At 38.3% G+C, this 20,311-nt stretch overlaps 1 protein-coding gene across 2 annotated transcripts in view; it reads right to left on the bottom strand.

Annotated features, from left to right (window-relative positions):
- PARP8 (poly(ADP-ribose) polymerase family member 8) overlaps positions 1 to 20,311 on the bottom strand; it is a 113,212-nt gene that overhangs the window by 42,588 nt on the left and 50,313 nt on the right. The window contains exons 3-9 of one of the 2 annotated variants that reach the window (XM_026062972.1): positions 17,592 to 17,629; positions 12,224 to 12,313; positions 11,101 to 11,171; positions 8,654 to 8,731; positions 5,310 to 5,404; positions 2,356 to 2,416; positions 1,186 to 1,276 (exon numbers count right to left, since the gene is read on the bottom strand). In XM_026062972.1, coding sequence (XP_025918757.1) covers positions 1,186 to 1,276; positions 2,356 to 2,416; positions 5,310 to 5,404; positions 8,654 to 8,731; positions 11,101 to 11,171; positions 12,224 to 12,313; positions 17,592 to 17,629 — 524 coding nt within the window. Of the gene's footprint in view, positions 1 to 1,185; positions 1,277 to 2,355; positions 2,417 to 5,309; positions 5,405 to 8,653; positions 8,732 to 9,760; positions 9,792 to 11,100; positions 11,172 to 12,223; positions 12,314 to 17,591; positions 17,630 to 20,311 lie in introns of those variants that run through there. The other variant, XM_026062973.1, reaches the window with a different exon arrangement.

The raw sequence follows: 20,311 nt of genomic DNA on the forward strand, positions 1-20,311 counted from the left end.
CTTGTCAACAGTGCAGAAGATATCTTGTTGTTTTCATTTCACTAGATCATTTCCTTCTGCCTAAGGCTCTTCATACTTCAGCCTCTTACTTCCTGCACTTAATTTTTTTAATTACATTTTGATAGAAATTTCTTGATTACCAACACAGCTACCTATGGCAAATAGATACTTTAAGTTCTGCACATTTATAAAAAGGATCAAAAAAAAATACAGACAAAGATGAAAGACAAGCAAAAAACCACGACACTAATGTAAGAAATGTTCATTTGAATGAATAGAATATAGCTTATAGTTAGTATCAGCAGACAACATATCCTATAAAAATAGCTCATTGGGATATATTTTTCTAAACATACCATGACTGGAAATATCTGTTCATTTTCCAGGAGCAGAATTCTCCCACACATACAAGCCTAAGTTGACAGCTGCACTGGAAGCCTCCAAATCCAGGCAAGTTTTTATCCAAAATACACACTTAGTTCTGACTTCCCACTGTAAAAATATATCTGAACTTGACTCTTGCATATGAATGTTTCCAAATTTCAAATCTCATTTGGGTCTTCATGAATTGGAACATTTTTAATCTCATGAGGAAGCTTTACCTACTTAACAGCCACAGAGTAGGATGACAATATAACATTAAAAATTCTCATTCAAATTTAAAGATTCCCAGAGTTCACACAGTCATAGAGAAATCAGAAGTTAACAGGATAATTATCATGGCCTGATTCTTCAGAGGTGCATAAAAAAGGGCATATTAATGTGCTGCACAGATCTGTGTATGTGTACATAAATCAATGATGTCTGCATCTGTGGTGATGATCCCTTGACCGCATACAAAGTGCCTAATTTCCAAAATCAGGAAATAACGTATTAAAAATTGCAGATTCTTATTCCTTAAGCATCTCAGGTTCCTAGGGCAGTTATATTTCACAGGATATCAAGTCAACAAGTTCCAAAATGCAACCTAAAAATGTTTAAACTAGATACCCATGTCATTATTGAGGGCCTAATCTTGCAAATACATGTGAGCATAATTTCAAACAAACAGGACTGCTCTCAGTAGTAGATTTAAGCATATGTAGGGTCAAAGATTTGGCAATGAATGAGTGTATCCGTCACTTAGTACATGGCTCAGAACTGAGACACCACACAAAGCACATGAAGAATACGCAGGTGACTAACCTGGACCATTTAAGTACTGTGTAAGTGAACAGTGCAATCGCACTATTATAGGCTCTGTGCGAATTACATCCCAAGCCACAGCAATCTCTTCCTAATTCAAGATAAAAAGAAAACAACAAAGACCATTAGCCATCATAAAGAACTGCTGCATTTTGTCAATCTACCTTAGGGCAGGTATAAACACTGGGCTTTCATTCATTTACCCAATCATGGGATATCCACTCCAACTTTAAACTTGAGAATTAGGACAAACTATTGCCTGCTGATGCCCATAAGAGCAGTGTTAGACTGCTTTCAGTTCTCAAGTACACTCATTTAAACTGGGCGCAGGTTTCTACACAGTACTACATCTGCAGTGTAGGTAGACACATTCCCCTCTATCAAGAGATACTGCTTCAAAGCTGAGGAGCAAAGGAGCAAATAAGGATGGAAAGGAAGCTCATCCCATAACACAGGGCAAAGGAAACTCCTTCTTGCTCCTCCTTGAGACTGATCAGATCAATTCACAGCATAATCAGATTTTCTTAAATTTTAGAAGATCCCCAAAACAACTATCTTATGTGCTGTACTGACCTGGGAATACGATATATCTGTGCAGAAGCTAATGATGCCCCTAAAAGCACTAATTTTCATTCTGCATCTAGAGGACAGGAAGTAACTGCACAGATGAGGTGAGGAAGTGTGGAGTTAATGACAGCATAACTGTTACAGAAGTCATGCTGCCAGTCGGCAGCATCGCTGTCCTGTGTCTCCTTTGCCACTCAAGCCTCTCCCTAATCAGCTGCGGATGTTGAGAAGTACACAGGAGAGCTCTAGCCAAGGTCGTCTTCCCTCCGGGACTCTATGAAGTGCTTTCACCTAACTAATGTCTAGGATAGCAAAAAAAGAAATGTATTTCATTTATATCAGTTACAACATTTACCATTCACAAAGCATGTTTGAAAGGAAATATACACGCAGTAAATAAAAGCTGACAAAACATTTTAACAATGAGATTGTAAAGGAAAAGAAAACCTTTCCACAGAGCAGCAATCAATATTGTGACAGCCACTTGTGAAGACCAAGCCTCTGAAGAAGGAAAGTCTCAGTGGTTGTCTAGAGAGTCTGATGTGTAGCAGAATTAAATGGGTATTAATGTTCATTATGTAATTCTGTGATTAGATTACTTACATCAAGAAAGCTAACATCAATATGCAGATCAATATCTACATCATCAATGGCTCCATATTCCCTGAAAGGAAAGAATTACATTAGATTAGAGGTCTTTAAGATACTCCTCAGCCCAGGAGTACTTAGAACAGGGAAGATTTTGTAAAGGATAATCTTGGCTGTAAAATCAGAATGGTTATAAAATACACATTTACATAGATCAGATCAATATTCCCAGTGGGTGACCCTCTGCTGAACTGAAACTTTCTTTCAGTACATCTTGCTTAAATAGGCTAAATTTTTTTTTTACTAATTCCCCAAAATTCTCACTCCATTGCTGCTATGTATTTTTGTCTCATATACTGGACAAACAAATCAAGAAAACAATGATGGTCACATGCTGCTCCAATTTATAAGAAAGGAAAAACCCAGTTAATTAAAAAAATATTTTAGGTTAACACCCAGTGGTCTAAGGAGAGGCTTGAGAGAAATCATTAAAGACAAATACAACATAGCCTAAGTGTTTCACTGCTCTCTCAGTTTTTATATTTAAAGTGTGACTGTTTTGTTGTCTTCTGATTCATTCCCATGGACCCCACCCAGTGTATTTGAAAACTTCTGAAAAATAGGGCTAGAAAATACTTGTTCATATACCTAAATCAAAAATTGGTTTCCTTTTTATTTAAATTGCTTAAGTGGACAATTCTGTAGAAGTGCAGTCACTCAATTTTTCACAGATTAGCTGATACTCTTCTAGTCATTAATTTTTTGCCTTATACTGCATTTATATGCTTGTTCTCATGACTTCCATTTTTTTCAACTAAGCTAGATGAAGACAGCGCACAGTAGCAATTGGACATAAATTAAGTTGACAAGGTAATTTTGACATAGCAAAATATTTTTGTGACTATACCTATCTCTTAACAAACCGAMCTTTCAGCCAGTGGCAAGGCCCAGTTTACGCTGGAAATGACCAGTTCCTGACAACTATGTCCAAGTGTACGTGGGCCTTGGTCTTCCACAAAGTTTTGTGAAGGGAACCTCTTCCACCAAACCTCAGTGTCTCCGCGGTACTCTCCAGTAAGAGCAAACCTGAGGCCTCTCTCTTGATCAGACTCGTCCACACGCAGGATGCCAGCACATGCCGGGCAGGTGGGCAGCCAGTCATGCACTGTGGGACCTTGTGGCTTCCCAGCACCCTTGCAGCCGCTCGTGCAGAGCCACTGATCTCCTGCAATGGCTCCCAGAATGCTTTCTGACTTTGAAGCTCCTGGAGATCCTCTGTCCATCAATGCATAGAAAACGTAAACAGGAGTTTGGTTGGGTGGTCAATGACCCAGCTCCAGAGGTCTTTCTCATGGCTTTGGTGGCCAGATTTCAAACGGCAGTGATGAAAAGCATGTAGGTATAGGAATTTCCCTTTTCATATTTAAAGCTCACTCTCTGACAGTAAAAGACCACTAAAAGAGGGACAACTGTCTAAGAAACATGCATGTTTAGTGGGTGTCACTGTCAGATAGACTTGTTGCACTCAGAGAACTGGAGCTCCAGGAGAGGGATGAAACTGAATGCTAAAAGTTGTATTTGTGGTTTCCAAGAATTTATGACTATTTTCAACTATGGGAAAGTGCAAGAAGCCTGAAAGTCTTCCACATGCCAGAAGCAGCCACAGATGCCAATTGCTAATACATTGAGCCCTAGGAGATCACAAAGCTTACAATGAAACAGCTTATTCAATAAATTAGATGAATTAAAGTTTTTAAAAGGTTACATAAAATGTTGCCGTTTTAATAGCCTGAGGGACCATATTATCAAGGTATATACAGTTTCATAGCTATCTGTTTGGCAACTAAATGTTTATCTCATTAATTTCTTAAATTCATGTACAACTATTTGGATTTTAATTCCTCAGATCCTCTAAACTTAATGAATTTCCACTTAATTTTAAAAGGTATAGTACACCATAGTTGTAGATAAGATCTCTTTTTTTACACTAAAATCATAAAGATTACTGTTTAGAGGTTAATAGGAATTGTTGCTTGCAATATATGTATGCCTAAGGTTATTATTGTCTCTACATTACATTACTTGTTTTGTATGAGAATTTTGATATTTTCTTTGCAGTACTTCTGGCAGGTCTGTTATATCTCATCTATGCATTATTTTTACAAAATTATTACAACTACATACATGGAAAACGAAGTCATAAAAATAAAAGACTAGAAGGGACTTTAAGATATCCTACAGCTATGCACACTTGTATATGTCACACAGAAATTCTGTGGAAATTCTTTTCACAATCCACCTCTGAAGGAGGTTCCACAAGCTCCCTGTGTAGGCTACTCTAGTGTTACATCAACTTACAATAAGAAAACTTTCCTAAAATCTAACCTAATTCTTTTTACAAACAAAGTTAGTTTCTTATTGTCTCTCTCATGATGACAATGGAGAACAATTGATCACTCATCCTATCTAAAAGCAGCCTTTTTTTTCTTGAAGGACTGGTATTATGTCCTCTCCCTCCATCTTTTTTTTCCAGACTAGACAAATCCAATTCCTTCAGTATTTCCCCGGTGACAACATTTTCTAAATCTCTTATCATCCCTCTTGCTCACCTCCTGGGCAACAGACATAATATGACAGAACAGAAGCAATTTAACAAGGGTTTAGTGTTATGCTGAATAGTAATTTTCAACAAAATACAATAGCCTGATCAAATACATACTGAACTGCAAAAGAAAATTATTTTTTAGAACAGGCTTCCAGGACCAGTTCTCCACATAGCTGATTGTATTAGTATTCAACCACAAAATGAAACCAAAACCAGCATTACTGCTAGCTATGAGTGTTCCTATAATATGTAGAAATCATTAGTTCAGAAATGACTTTTGTTTTGGCAGTGAGGCATGGCCTACACAGAGCTCCATCTCCAAAATGTTAAAGGTTCCAGAATTCAGAAGTGTAAAATGACATACCTGAGAGATACTGCATTAGGTCCATAGATCTCTCTCACTGCTGTTAAATCAGCTTCCAGCTGTGGGTGCTTGTGAAGTTCTCCATCATAGCTAACCTACCGGGAAAAAAGTTGCTGGAAGTTTTTATTTATTTCATCACTGGCATCTGCTTAGGCTCCTGAAAATTCCCCCAACAAAATGTTCTCAGATGTGTAAAAATTTTTTAACACCATGCCCAAAAGGGACACCATGCCGACAAGCTCCGACATTGCTGCTGTCTGGCTCTCCTTAGCCATCTGAGATTTGCAAAGCAGGAACCCTATATCTAAATCCTGCAGGACTCAGATGTCTCAAATGTAACATTACATGGAGTACCAAACTACTCAACATAACGCTTTCTCCAAGCTGTTTTCTGCTAGTAAGAGGCTACGAACTCAAGGAGGAAAATGAAGGGAAACAAAGCTGTGTTCTGGCAAAATGGAATACCCCACTATTGTGTTCTCCATCCCTGAATTAGTGCCATAACCACACTGATGTATGCAGAGGAGTCTGCCCGAGTTCTGTATATCTGCATTTGCAAGTATGTTCTGTAACTGAAGCCCAAGAGAGAGGGAGAGAGTGCACAAAGGCAGTAGTATTATTGTTTCAGTCCCCTGTTCTCTCTTGCAAATGTACAGAGGATAGATATTCAAAGTAAGAACTAACAAAGAGTCTTAGTGAATATAAAAGCTAAAAAATCTGATAACTTTGCTGTATCTGAAGGGTCTGTGTTTAGAAAGTCTCAGTATTTAATCCGAGACCTGATTCAGATTATTCTGTCCCACATAATGACAAAAGGTTGCATTTTTAAAGGAGATTAAGTGATTTACAAACCTAAATCCCATTGAAAATCAATAGGACTTAGGCTATTGAATCACTTAGGTACTTTAAAGTATTTATCCATTAAATCCTTAGGGAGGATTACAAGCAGGTGCATAGGAAGTGGATACAAACATTTAATTTATGATCAAAAGGTCGTATCTTTTTTTCACTGCCCATCAAATGACATTTCCCATTTTCCATGATCCTTGTTTCATCATCAGTTCTTCTCTTGTCTTTCCAGCTGTAACCACCTGGAAATGTTAGCATTATACCTGACCACCACCTTTTCCGACTGTGCTGATCACACAGTTACACTGGCATCTATGAATTGCCCTCTACTTGTTAAAGTAAACATTTTTGTCAAAAACCTTTAGAATTCACTACCTCTATTTTAGACTCCTCCTCCAAGAGTTTCTCTGTGGGAACAGACTCACTTGTCTCAAATGAAGCAGCTTGCCTCATTTTATGCCCACACATAGAGTCAACTATTTTGTCTTTTTTCATATTATTGAAACCCTATACACCTGGATGCTTGTTTGTATGGGTAACTCATACAATTATAACATTCAAAAAAGCATACTATTCAGAAAAGGACTGTTCTTTTTATCTCTTGAGAAACTTTGCTCACTATCTGGTTTCCTATTTATTTCCTAAGTCCTCAATACTATCACTTCTTTAATTCTACAGGTCGTCTTCAGAATTGTTTCTTTTTGACTATGCAGTTTTTAATCCTACCTCCAAAGGAGTCTTTTTTGTTCTCTCCTGTTAAACATACTTTCAGTGGTATGTTGGGCTATTTTTTTGTCCTCCTTATTTTGCTTTTCCAGTATTGTATACTCAGGATATTTACAGTAATTTGTTATTTTATTTTTATTGCTGATCTAATTGTAATTTAACTCCTTTCTTTGCCTACTATCATTCCTGCAATTAAATGTACTACCTTAAAAAAATTACAATGCAATATAATATAAAGCTTCCACTTCAAATGTAAGGTAACTAAATTTTGATCAGTACTACCTACTAGACAGCTATTTTAGACCTTGCAAAATGATTTACTGGTCTCTGTATTCATCCTTAATAGACAGTGTTAAAATTTATTTGGGCACTGACAGGCATCCTCTAGGAAGTTTAGTCGCACTGGTTCAAGAATATTGCACTTCCAGCTGTCTTTTCCTTCATCTTGAGGTTACTGCCCCTTCTGTAGGGTTGAAAAACAAGGCCAGTACGCACAACTCATCACCACAAGGCAAAATCAGATTTTTTCTCTCAGGCAGATAATAAACTAAGACACTGGGCTTTGCAATGAAGTATGTGTACACAGTCCTCTCCAATACTCCGTAGGGCCATGGGAGCTGGTAGCTGATGGGAGGCAACACTTGCAGCTATTGCCGAAGCGAACATGAGACAAAACCCCAAGTCAATTATTTTCTGACACTGAAAATACATTCTTTCAGTTCCAGTTTCAGTATCACTTCTAACAGTTTTTTAGGGCTAGGCTTTTACTGTCAAGCACCTCACCTGTCATTTTGCTTTCAAACTGCAGCCTGCGGTCGGCTTTGCAGCAGAGCAGGGCTTGGCAGTGTCCCGCTCATCAGCACGCCACGCACTCTGCGTCCACCTGACTGGCTGGCGTTGGTGCACTCGCACAGCCCCTGCCTGCGCACGCAGGGCAGAGGTGCCTTCAGCCTCAAGGCTGAGCCAGTGGCAGCTTTCATAAGCATTGACCTAATTTGCTAAAATGTTCATCAAAACAAACAGTCCTCATAACATAACTGATGAATGATTCCTCTTCGGCAATATTTAGAGTAAAAAGATACAAAAAAAACTGAATAGAAACTAACAGTGTGAAGCTCTCTACTGACATTTCAAAAGAAAAAGATATGAAGAGATTTTATTTCCCAATACATAAGAGGATGTGATAACAAATAATTCCACTGAGAGAACAACAAGGAAAGACATAGAGCAGGACAGTCAGGTTAAAAAATATTCTGCATTTTTCAAGGTGAATTTAACTGTGGAGCTCAGAAAAAGAAGGGACTGTTGCCTAGATCAAAATTTTGTTTTGCAATAATCATTTTGCTGTTGATTTTACAGAATGTCAATCCTCCAAAAGGAAGCAGATTTGGATGCAGTTTGAATTCCCACTTGTATTAATAACAGAATATTCTTTAAAGAGTAAATAATTATTTTCTGGAAATAAACAACTGGATTCTTTTTTTCAAACCTATTGAACAACAGCTGATTTTTCTGTTCTTACAGCTTTACAATTATAAAAGAAATCATCTTATTATAAGTTTGATATAACTATACTGTACAATATTTTCAGTATTTCTACTATAAAATAGTAGAATATACATAAAACAGTAATATACTTATTCACCACATTCTATAGTATACTAAGTAACACAAGAAATTAATCATTATTATGGATTTATAATGGAATGAACTACAGAAGCTTTCAAATGTTAACATTCTGAAATTTATGGGAGAATATCCTCTCTTACCTGTCCTCCATAATAAAATTCTTCAGAATCATTATCTCCTTCAGAATCTTCTTCAACTGTGCTGTTGTGTCTGGACTCCTTAATCAAAAAGGAAAGTTAACAATGATACAGATGATGTTTTGGTCTTGCATTTATACTTCTAATTATGAATACTGGAATTCTGTCTTTATAAATAAGCCCTTCCTGCTCTGTAGTCAGGGATCTCATAGCAGCATTTTTCTAGAAGAGTACTATAGGCCTGTTTCGTCAATAGTGAAATAGCAGATAAAACCCGCAGCCAGTAAACTGGGCACATAAAAACACCCTGAATGTATGCTGGATAAATGATACTTTGCCTGGGTATAGAGACAGGATGGTATTCTATGGAACCAGAGAAACTGGGAGAATATTCATGAATATTTCACTCTGTGCTTCTGCATGGAGCAATCAGAATCAAGACTTTTATGATAAAGCTAAAGCTAAACCAAGTATAACTTACCCATCAAGAGACATTGGTTTAAGGAAATAATTCAAGCCCAAGCATGGGAACTCTTAAGTTCCTTTCCGTGAAAAACTCTCTGACACATTTCTGCTTAACTATTATTTTTAACAGAGGTATCAACCTGTTGCCGGAAATGTTCAAACTTAATTTTACGGCTAGGCCCATTATAAGTAATATGCTTACCCAAGTAAAACCTGTTCTAAATAGGTTGGCCTGTGAATAATTGCACTCAAGTAAATAGAACTGATCACGGTACAGAGTGCAACTCAGCATGAGCCAAGTGTTATACTCTGCTTCTTACCAGTGAAGCCTCTACTTATTATTATGTAATTGTTTAAAGATATTAATCCTTGTCTCCCACAATTCGTTTGTAATTCTTAGGCCCTGCACTGACAAGAATCCCCAAAGAATACTTTCAAAAATCATAATTCTTCAGTTCAGGCCAAACATGATGTACTTGTTACATATTTTTATTTATGTCCTGCGCAGAACTGCCATAATGGAATAAAAATCAAAGAGGAGAGTCAAAGAGGAGAAGTTACCCCTAAATTCCACGCATTCATAAAAGTCAAATATACTGTTATCACCACTTTCTATGGTCAGACATTCTCATCGCATTTCCTTACCTTTGCCTCTAAATTCATGCTGTATTCACTGCATGTATATGGAGAGCAAAAATTGTAATTCAGCCAATTTCACAGCAATTTTTTTAAGACAAGGGATAAAAATCATTTCTGCTTCTACTTTGCTGAAGAGAAACAAAGTGACTTTAGTCTTCTCTGTTTAATAATAACCTTAGCTCAAGGGGAAGCGTGTTTTAAAACAGAACTCAAATGAACGCAAATTCAGTGCAAACTAAAGAGAAATGAAACTCTCACACTAGAATAGTGAGAAACCCATCCTTTCCTGTCCAAAACCTGTAACTGTCTGGCCAACAGAAATGGTCAGTGTTGAAGACTTTTATATAATGGCTTTTTTCGTACTTATATCCTTAAGTAACTTGTTCAATTAAAAACAAAATAAAAGCTGAAACTCTGATAAAGTTAACTGTATCTCAAGCTTTTAATCAAAAAGGTAAATTATTACTGTACTTGAAATGCATAACATATATAGAGCACTATACAATTATGAGGCAGTAGAAGTAAAATATTTCCAGTACAACTTTGTAAATCAAATCTATTAAAAAAAAATCCATTATCATGTGCGCCCATGGTTATCTCCCTTTTCCAGGATCAAATACAGATCTGAGCCTAAAAAGTTGTAATGAAGAAAAATGTATTCCAAATTCAGAACTACTCTTATTCAGGAAAGTCCTTAAGTTAAGCACTTGAAGTTGGATATAGTGCTCAATTTCTTGCTTGGGGTGGAAACTGATGCAGAACTTTCCTTAAGCCCATAATGCTGTCAGCCCCTGTGGACCTCACATTAGTGTCATTTCTCTCTTGAGTTAATGTCAAGAGGAAACTCTGACAAAGGTACAGCATAAACACAACTGTGACTGGAAGGCCTTAATTTTCCAGATGCTACTTATGATGAATATTGTCATGAAGAGGTCCAGAGACACCAGCAGGAATGCTGTAGGCCACAGGAATAAGCAGGGAACTGAGAAATGGGATGTGGTCCTGCATGCAAGACTAGGTTACAAGGTAACGGCATCCTGATCAACTTCTCTGGCACAGTTGTATTTCTAGAGCAGACAGGGTCTATGCCACTGTTTGACAAGCAGTGATATAAATGTTAAAACCGCATCTCCTAGGGTGAGAGCATCCATATCCCAACTAAGCAATTCAATGGTGAATCACCCAATGAAATGCAGAGAACTATGCCCACCTTCTAAAACATGCAAACCCACAGTTTGGGTAAGTATGTCTTTAGGATGAAATCTTTGATATATTTTCATATTTCATTATCCTCTGTAGTTCATTAATATGTCTTTTGTTAAAATATACATAGAAGAACTACATACCTCTCCATTTTCCCTTTGTAATTTTGATTTTATGGATAAGCAGTAGTTGACATCACTGGTTTTTCTTAATTCTTAAAACAAAAAGGAGAATAAGGAACATCTGTGAAAATGTGAAATAACTTTGCATATGAAGACCTGAAATACTTAATTGGAGTAGGTTTTATTCTATTTTAAATGACAAGCTTTATTTATTTTTAAATTACAGACATATCTGCAATATAAATTTATCTTAAAGTTCTGACTATAACAACCATTTTTTGTTGAGCCACTCCACCAACTTCAATAAAATTATTCTTGATTTACATTGGTACAAATGAGATTAGGGACTGAAGATCACACTGGTTTTCCAATGGAATTCAAAATAATTCTGTTACGCAAAAAAAGCCCTAAAGCATTGCAATAATAATAAAAAGACTGCAAAGTCAAGTGCTCCTATCTGCTGAACTGCCAGAATTAAGACTTAATTAAGAATTAAGTGCAGTCTCTCCTGCATCCTGAAATCATCAGGGAACTTGGCTGCTAAAATCTAAAAAAAATCTCTATGGCGTATACACAAATCTTTATTATCTATTGTATAAAAGTGGCTAGATCTCTGACAGGAATGCCCTTTCATGTACAGCATGGAAATAATTTCAGTGAAAAGGATCCTAAAATTTCTTATCACTGGAAAAAAATACTATTTTTTCTATAGCCTTATTTTCTGAAATGGCTAAACAATTTTGTTTGAAATTTTCTGACATAATTCACCGGAGACAATGGTAGCTACAGACAGTTTCATCCCCAGTGGTGAAGATTTAGTGATGTTTTAAGCAAGTGAGCATGAGAACTTATAATTGGGAAGTGTTAAGCACCTTAACTGGATTCAAGGAGAAATGCTTTAGCATAGACTGCAAGACATTAAAAGAATAAAACACATTCTGCCTACACAGTTGTGTTGATCCCAGAAAGAAGTATTTTAATTGCTTCTGTTCTCAAATGTGGGATAATACACTATAGCAAGCCTGTGAGGAAATAGCAAGCTACACAATTACACACATTAACACATCTCTCTTTATGTAAGTGTAGAGTCTAGTCTTTTCTCACCAAATGTGAACTTGATAAAACACTCAGGACTTAAGATTACCTGTAGCAATTTGGTGGAAAATTACTGGGATTGGCTCTGTTGTAACTAACACATCTTCATCATTATCTGAACTGGAAACATACGTGTTATCTATGAAAGAAAGACATGTTGTACATTGAAGTCCAACGGCGCCATTCAAACCCCTTCCCGTGATGCCCATCCCATGTTCACCCTTGTACCATAAGGAACCACATCCCAGGTAGTAAGGGAAGCTCAGGGCGATAATCTTCCTGGCGTCTTTTTTCTGCTGAGATTGTTAATAATAACAAAAATACCAGAAGGAAGATGGAAGACTCAGACCCAAATTTTATATGAGCAAAACCCTGTATTCCAATGATGTGCCGTTCATGAATCACACCAAAAGCGCTGCTCAGAACCATCCCACAAGGCTCATGCAGGGCTGAGCCAACCTTTCCCGTATAAAAACTTGTTCTGTTTCTTGCCATGCCTACCACTAAAACTCAAGCTAGGTCTGTGTGCAGAGTAAAGGCTGGATCCAGAGCCGGGTGTTAATATAACAACATTATGAAAAACATCTGTGCCTCATTTTGGCTGGTTCCACAGAGGATGTTTTAAGTATCTTATAATCACCCAAGAGCTTTTCTTCTGCCTGGTGCAGGAAAAACCATCTTTCATCCAACCATCCAACTTAACAAAAACCTATGGATATGAATCTGCAGAATCTATTCCAAACTTTCTTTCACAAATTGGAGTTAGAGGAAGATATCTTTTTTTTGCTTTCAAAACAAACCTTTCGTAACCACTAGCAAGGAGCAGTAACTTTTTATGTTGTATCTGCAGAAGCTAATTTTGCGTGAGTTGTTGAACTGCCTATGATGGTAATAAAATTTTGTTTTCTACTGATCTGGGCTGAGTTGGAACTTATGCTCTCGAGCAGAAATGCTGACAATTACAATAATCACAGATAAAGAGAGAAATAAGAGAACTGAAACAAGGACTTGATCTACCGTGATGCTGCACACTCTGGCCCCACGTCAGTAAAGGGCATAAAATCATACCTAATTTTAAGCCTAGTGCTGCACCTGGGTCTCACTGCCTTTGACTACAGTGCTTCCAGTGAAATGTTAAAAATGTAACATTAATTCATAAGTAACACTAGTAATATCATTTGTATTACAGTGGTTCTTAGAGGCCTGTATCAAGACCAGGAGCTGGGGCGGTAGTCCCTCTCTCGCGGTAGCGTCAGGTGTGCCGCACCGCCTTGCAGACGAGCAGCTGCATTGCCGCACACAGACAAGCGCGTGGGGCTTTCCCGGCTCGCCACCTGGGAAACAGCCACCTTCTGTCACATTCTCACGGATCTGCTGCGTCTGACACTATCCCACACCTTCGCCTACTTCCACTCCTGCATTGCCCCATGAGGTGATTTGAGTAATCTGCACACAGCTCAACGACCATGCACCGTGAGGAGGCAATTGGTCCTGCAGACTGACAACACTTCTCCCTGAGCACTGCTCTCCAGTGGGCACGCTAACTCGTTCCATCTGTTCAGCCAGCTCAGGCTGCGTCTGCTCTGCTACACACTTGGCACAGCGACATGTTTTAGAGCCACAGCATAGTGCGAATAAAATGGGGTGCCTCCAGCCATCTGCCAGCACTTACTCCTCTTTCTCCCACATTTGTCTACTGGCACCTAGGCCCAGCAGGCCTGCAGAGAGGCTGCAAACTATGCCCCCAGGATAGCTGCATCTCACTCTTCCCGTGAATCCCTGCCTTGCTTCTACTTGCGTTTTCCACTGTGCCGTCGTCATTTCAGCCTTACCACGCTGGGCAGCTCTGGGTGAAACATGTGCCCACCACTTTCCCAGGTTTGGGCCTGTGGCTTAGTGCTACCAATCTGAGGCAGTGCAATAAGCAAGGTTATCGTTTGGCTCTAAATATACCTAGTACAAGATATATATGGATGGATGAAAAGAAATCCACATGCTAGAACTTATTGCTGTAGTGTATGAAACAGTAGGAAACACATGTATGAAACAGTAGGAAACACAAAAGTAGGAAATTACCTGTGCTGTACAGAATACAAAATTACCAAGATATACATATATGGAGAAAAGGACTACTCAGTAACAGGTTTTATAGATTTTAATAATATTTTTTTGTCCATTGTTTGTCATTCTTTCTTGGCAGCTGGATAATATTGCCAAGTTTTGTTTTCGTTTTCCATTTGGCAACCTCTGCGGGTTTTTTTCTTTACTTCTGTCAGTCTAATGAAACTTGAAATTAAGATACTGGGTTTGGTTTAATTTCTTCAGCCTCCAGCTTCTAACAAGCTATACCCAGGAGCACCTCTCCTCTTTAGCAGAGCCCGCCTGAACCTAATGCAGGGATGCAAGAAACTACCTGTTGCCAAACTGGTTCTCTCCATCACTGCTGCTGTCCACTGAGTTCTAAGAAGAGGGTGTTTCTGTCAACATGTGTGTAATCCATAAATCATTGCGATAATAGACAACAGCAGTTCTACAAGTTTTTGACAGCCAGCATGTATCACTCAGAACATTGATTCATTAGCAAAATGCTTGCTACTGTAATGGTTCTCACAGGAGTCATGATCGATTCATATTAATGGAACTTCAGTCTACTCATTGATGTTAGAGTCTATAACCGCTCCTGAGGAGCACAGTTTTCCCCCAGTTGTGTCAACGTTATGAGAAAATGGTTACAAAGCTTTTTTGCTGAAACTGTTATTACCCACCTCTAAAATTTTCACTGATATTTTCACAATTTCAGCAATGTATAAATAACTTTGAGACATTACTGTTTCAACACCATTCCTGTTAAGTTCTTCAGTGTGTCTTTATGAGCATACTTTCAGCTTTCGCTTACAATTATGAAACTTTCAAATATCTCCCATTATTTAAAGTTGCCATGTCATATTACAGTTCCCATAGCTATGATTTAACACTCAGCTGTTTGTAATCTTTTGGCGCAAATATGAACCAATTCAGCAATAGCATCACACTGTTATCAGTGCCAAAATGATGATGCTGCACGCACGACACAATGCAGGGAGCTAAAATATATTCAGTATCAAAAGCTCTTCTCATGGTATCTAAAATTTACTTGTGGTGGTATCACTTCTGGCTGAACGAACACCAGTTTTAGAGTAACTAAATCTCTTCTATTTTCATATATTTATTAAATAGACTAGCAATTTATCTGACGATCAACTCTGACAGCCTTCTCCTGAATTTCCAAATTTGATCCACTGTATATTACACACTCTCAGTCTCTAAAGGATATAACTTTGATATGTCTACGAGCTAAGGGAGTTAAGTCTTGATCTGTGAAGACTTATCGTGTGATAAATTTTGTTTGATGAGTATATGCTCTTCTGAACTCCACCAACTAGTAGCAATACTTGAAGATCATCTTGCAGTTGAGGAAGATACCAGCACAGAGCTTTCCAGGCCTGACACCATCACACCCTGATACGTTCCTGAAACATGCCTTAAAATACATGCTAGAGAAGAGACAGTCACAGCAGCAATGTTAAGTTAGAGGCTTAGTACAAAGAAAGAAGGCAAAGAATCTGCTTCACCAAGTCAAAAGGAGTATATTTAGGCCCAAAGCTGTAAAATGGCAAAGAGTCATTATTATTCCTAACACAGTAAACACCTTTTCATCACAAAGCAAATGTACATACTGCAAAAGCTTGAGATGTGAATGAAATCAGCTCTTCCACAGGCTTGAAGGTTTAGATTTTAATCAGTAAACATGCACAGCTGCTTTACTCCCCCTCAACAAGTCAGCTACAATGTAAAATGTTCAAATTCTAGCTGGCTTTAAAATACAGGGGCTGATGATAGCAGAGAATATTCAACAAGTTTTAGTGACACTGATTCAAGTCACTCAGCCTTGTAGAACATCAGAGCATACTTGCAAACAGCATCCGTGAAAAGGAGGTTTGAGGTCTGCCAGACAGGAGAGTTTGTCAGGAAGTAAGACCTCATTCGCTGTGGAACTAACCGCTGGTTCAGCGTTCTAGTTTTGTGACTTAGTGTAGGGGTTTCCAGAGATTTAAGTTCTGTGCCTTCACAAGTTCTCACCTTGAAATGAATAAATCCATTGCTGACATTTTACAAAAGAAAAAGTTAACAACATATGATGCAGATTTTTTCAACTGTTTGTCCCTCCTTTCACCGTCAGGTCAATGGAGCAGTCAATCAATCAAGTTACAATTGGTCTGACTGTTATTTATGAATTTGCTTCTCCAGTTACTACATGCTTAATAGATTAGGATTAGTAGAAGTTTTTCCTCTATTTTTTACTGGTGAGAAAAAAAATCTCTCTCATAAAGACTGTGAGCATTCTTTCACAAAATCCATTCTGTTTAACATCAATATTGAGACTGATTTCTCTCTGCATCTGCTTCAAACATTGTGGTGTTGTGAGAGAGCTGGGACTCTTCAGCCTGGAGGAGAGAAGACTGAGGGGGGATCTTATTAACGTGTTTAAATATCTGAAGGGAGGGTGCAAAAAGAATGGGGCCGGATGCTTTTCAGTGGTGCCCAGTGATAGGACGAGAGGCAACAGGCACAAACTGAAACACAGAAAGCTCCATCTGCACATGAGAAAAAACTTCTTTATTGTGAGGGTGACTGAGCACTGGAATAAGTTGCCAAGAGAGATTGACCCAGCTTGAGCAGGAGAGGTTTGACTAAATGATCTCTTAATGGTTCCTTCCAACCTCAACCATTCTGTGATTCTCTTAAACAAGCTAGCTGAAAAATGTCTTCTTTTCTTGCTTGGTTGTCTTTCATATGGATCAATCCCCTTGTCTAAGTTCACCATGCTCCTGCCAACCCAGCTCAGGGTATATAGCAGGGAGTTAGGAATGAGCAGCCAGGAATGGCTCTGCAAGTTTACGTTACCCAAGACATACACATACACAAACCCTCAGGTCCAGCAAACCCTGAGAAGTAATAAAGCACATACCACAGGCTTAACTTTAAGAACATGGGTAGTCTCATTAAGGGCTGACACACTGAAGTGCTTTGCTGGACCAGGGCCAGACTGCTCAGCCTCTTGAAAGATCAAGCCTTATCTACCTTGCCAAACAGGAGTTGGGCACTTTCAGATCTCTGACACTGATGGCTCCAGACACTGAAAGCATCACAACCCCTGGCCTCATGAAACTTGTGAACCAGGTTTTCTCACCCTGGCCCAGCTGACAAATGATGCCTGAAAAGGAGAAATGACTGTGAAAATAATCTAACTAATGCAGAATGATTAGCATAAGGATGCACCTGGAACACATTAACACCCTTTCAAATATTCTCATCTGAATATTGCAAATCGTGGTAACATGCATACATGTGTCATGGACAAGAATGTTGCACTGTACCTGGGTAATCCTCAGAGACATGCACTGAATAGGACACACTGCAAAAAGAAAAAAAAAAGAAACACAGAATTAATAACAATAACATTAACTGCTGGCATAAGATTTTTTTCCTGCTCCTGTATTATTTTAGGTTTATTTATAGGTTTCTGACAGTTTCCAGGACAGGAAGTAACAGCTATTTTGACAGCTTTTGAAGTGCTCAGCTAAAAAAATAGTGTCATGCCCATTTTGAAAGCTTACTTTGCTAAATTGCACATCCCAAATTCAACATTCTTAAAAAGAATATCAGGACTGAATTATATTCATTTTAGAATAATATTTCACAATGTCTGTACTTATGCTAAAAAGTTGCTCTGTGAACATCAGAACTAGGAAAGCCCGTGTTTTTCTGCATCTGTTCCTGGTGTTTACTCAAAGCTCAGCAGAAAACCTTCCTTACTGGTTGGGGTACCCCTGCATGATGTTCCCATTACTCTCAACACTAGCTCTGTATGGTTTGGACTCCTTTCTCTGTCCAAAATCCCGTATTTATAGAAGTTGTGGCAATCTTCTTTTACCTCTCTATCAAGTTGGGTTGAAATCAAATTTAAAAGAGCCACAGTCACACTAAAGAGTAGCTTCATTACGCAGATTATCTGAACCTGTTTTGTCAGAAAACAGAAATACAAAATACATGGTCCCAATCTTCCAGCTCAGTCCACGTGTGCTTTCCTCACCATCCAGTGAGATGCTCACTGAATTCACTGCTGTGAACAGGACAAATGGGTATAATGGTCTGTTCAGTTGTCTAAGTACCCACTGAGTCCTGTTGGTTTTTTAAGGTTAACATACATCTTCATTTTGCATTAAATAAATTCAACTATGGAGCATGCTGAAAGCTTTCTGTTGTATAATTCAAGTTCTTTCCACTTCTGAATCCTATAAATTGCATGTGTCAACCTACACATTTAAATAATACATGACGTGTGCTCATGCCTGCAGTGAGTTAAGCAGACACACAAAGGCAGGATGGCAGAGTTCCCTGAATAAATTTTCATACATACTGTACATCACTGAAACTTGGTTCAGTGGATCATTCTAAATTAGGTGAATACAACTTCTATGTAGACTATAAAAYAAATCTATGTGTGATTTTTTTTCTTTTTCTCTTTCAAGGTGTTCAGTTAAATGAGCTCTACTTTCACAATTCAATGACCATGGGAGGCAATCACTAAGAAAAGGTACATCTCATACTTTCTTTCATAAGTGAATCTATTACAGCACAGCTCTGTCAGCTGTTTTTGCAGATAATTTATTCTACCATAATTCATTTTATGTATTGTTTGATTAAGAAGCAAAGATGCCTATTTCTTCAACAGCTGCACATGTTCACATAAATGGAAGCAGAAAGAGGGTTTATTACAGCTGACAACACATTTAGCCACACAACTCTTTGATAGCTTCAGTCATGCCAGCATTAAAACCCATCATTGTGTAAATTCAACATTTTGTGATTTTTCTCTTTTAGTTATTTTTCAGACATCTGGAACAGGCAGCGTCTGCATCCCTTCATCTTGGATCATTTTCCCCAAAGACGTGGGGTATTTAAAGCTAAATAATCTGCTGTGGCACTAGCTCTCACTATTTCAAAGAGGGGAACATTCCAAAAAAAGGGAAGATCATCCAGTGCAGGACAGGAAGCTTCCAGAATATGTGTTTGTAGCCATGAATTCTTCCTTCTACCACCAAAAGAAGTCCTTCCAAGTAGAATTAAGAATAATATAAAAGTTCATCACAGTGAGGGTGGTCTAACATTCAAACGGGGGTTCATAGAAGTTCAGAATTTCCACACTCAGAGATATTCAAAACTCAACTGGACCAGGCCCTCAGCAACCTAATCTAAATTTGAAGCTGGATGTAACTTCAAAGTTGGTTTTGCTTGGAATGGCGGGTGGAGCAGATGACCTGCACAGGTCTCCTCCCACCCAAATTACTCTATGTTCCTATGTGCATGTTTCCTATGAAAGTGTGTTTCTCTTCCTTCTTCTTCATCATGTGATATCTGTCACAGAAGCACCTGTGGCTACATTAAATGGAAAATAACAGGACGCGAGGCAATGGGCACAAACTGAAACACAGACACTTCCATCTGAACATGAGGAAAAACTTTTTCACTGTGAGGGTGACAGAGCACTGGAACAGGTTGCCCAGAGAGGTKGTGGAGTCTCCTTCTCTGGAGATACTCAAAACCTGCCTCGATGCAATCCTGTGCAATGTGCTCTAGGTGACCCTGCTTGAGCAGGGGGGTTGGACTAGATGATCTCCAGAGGTCCCTTCCAACCTCAGCGATTCTGTGATTCTGTGATTCTGTAATAATGTGAAAAAAAATTCTACACAGTCCTGTGAGATGGAACTAAAATGAAAAGGTTCATGAAGATGCAGGTTATGAATCGTCTGAAACCAGATTCTGTAACGATTGCAAGCAAGTTCAGTGTCTAACCCAGAACCCAGGGAATCCCATACTGGCCTCGCTACTATGATGAACATCATAAAAGAAGGGAAAAGAAAGGTAAAAAAAAGTATAAAGTAAAATTATTCTGTCACTCCAGTAATAAAAACTCCTCCCATAGACATAATTTTGCCATGGAAATGTGATGTCACCTCCATCAGAAAAAGCATTAATAAAATATCTAACTGCCAAACCAAAATCAAATGATAAAATGTTGGCTATAATCATAGAA

Source organism: Apteryx rowi, unplaced genomic scaffold, assembly GCF_003343035.1.
Source record: "Apteryx rowi isolate R43461 unplaced genomic scaffold, aptRow1 scaffold_197, whole genome shotgun sequence".
NCBI lineage: Eukaryota > Metazoa > Chordata > Aves > Apterygiformes > Apterygidae > Apteryx > Apteryx rowi.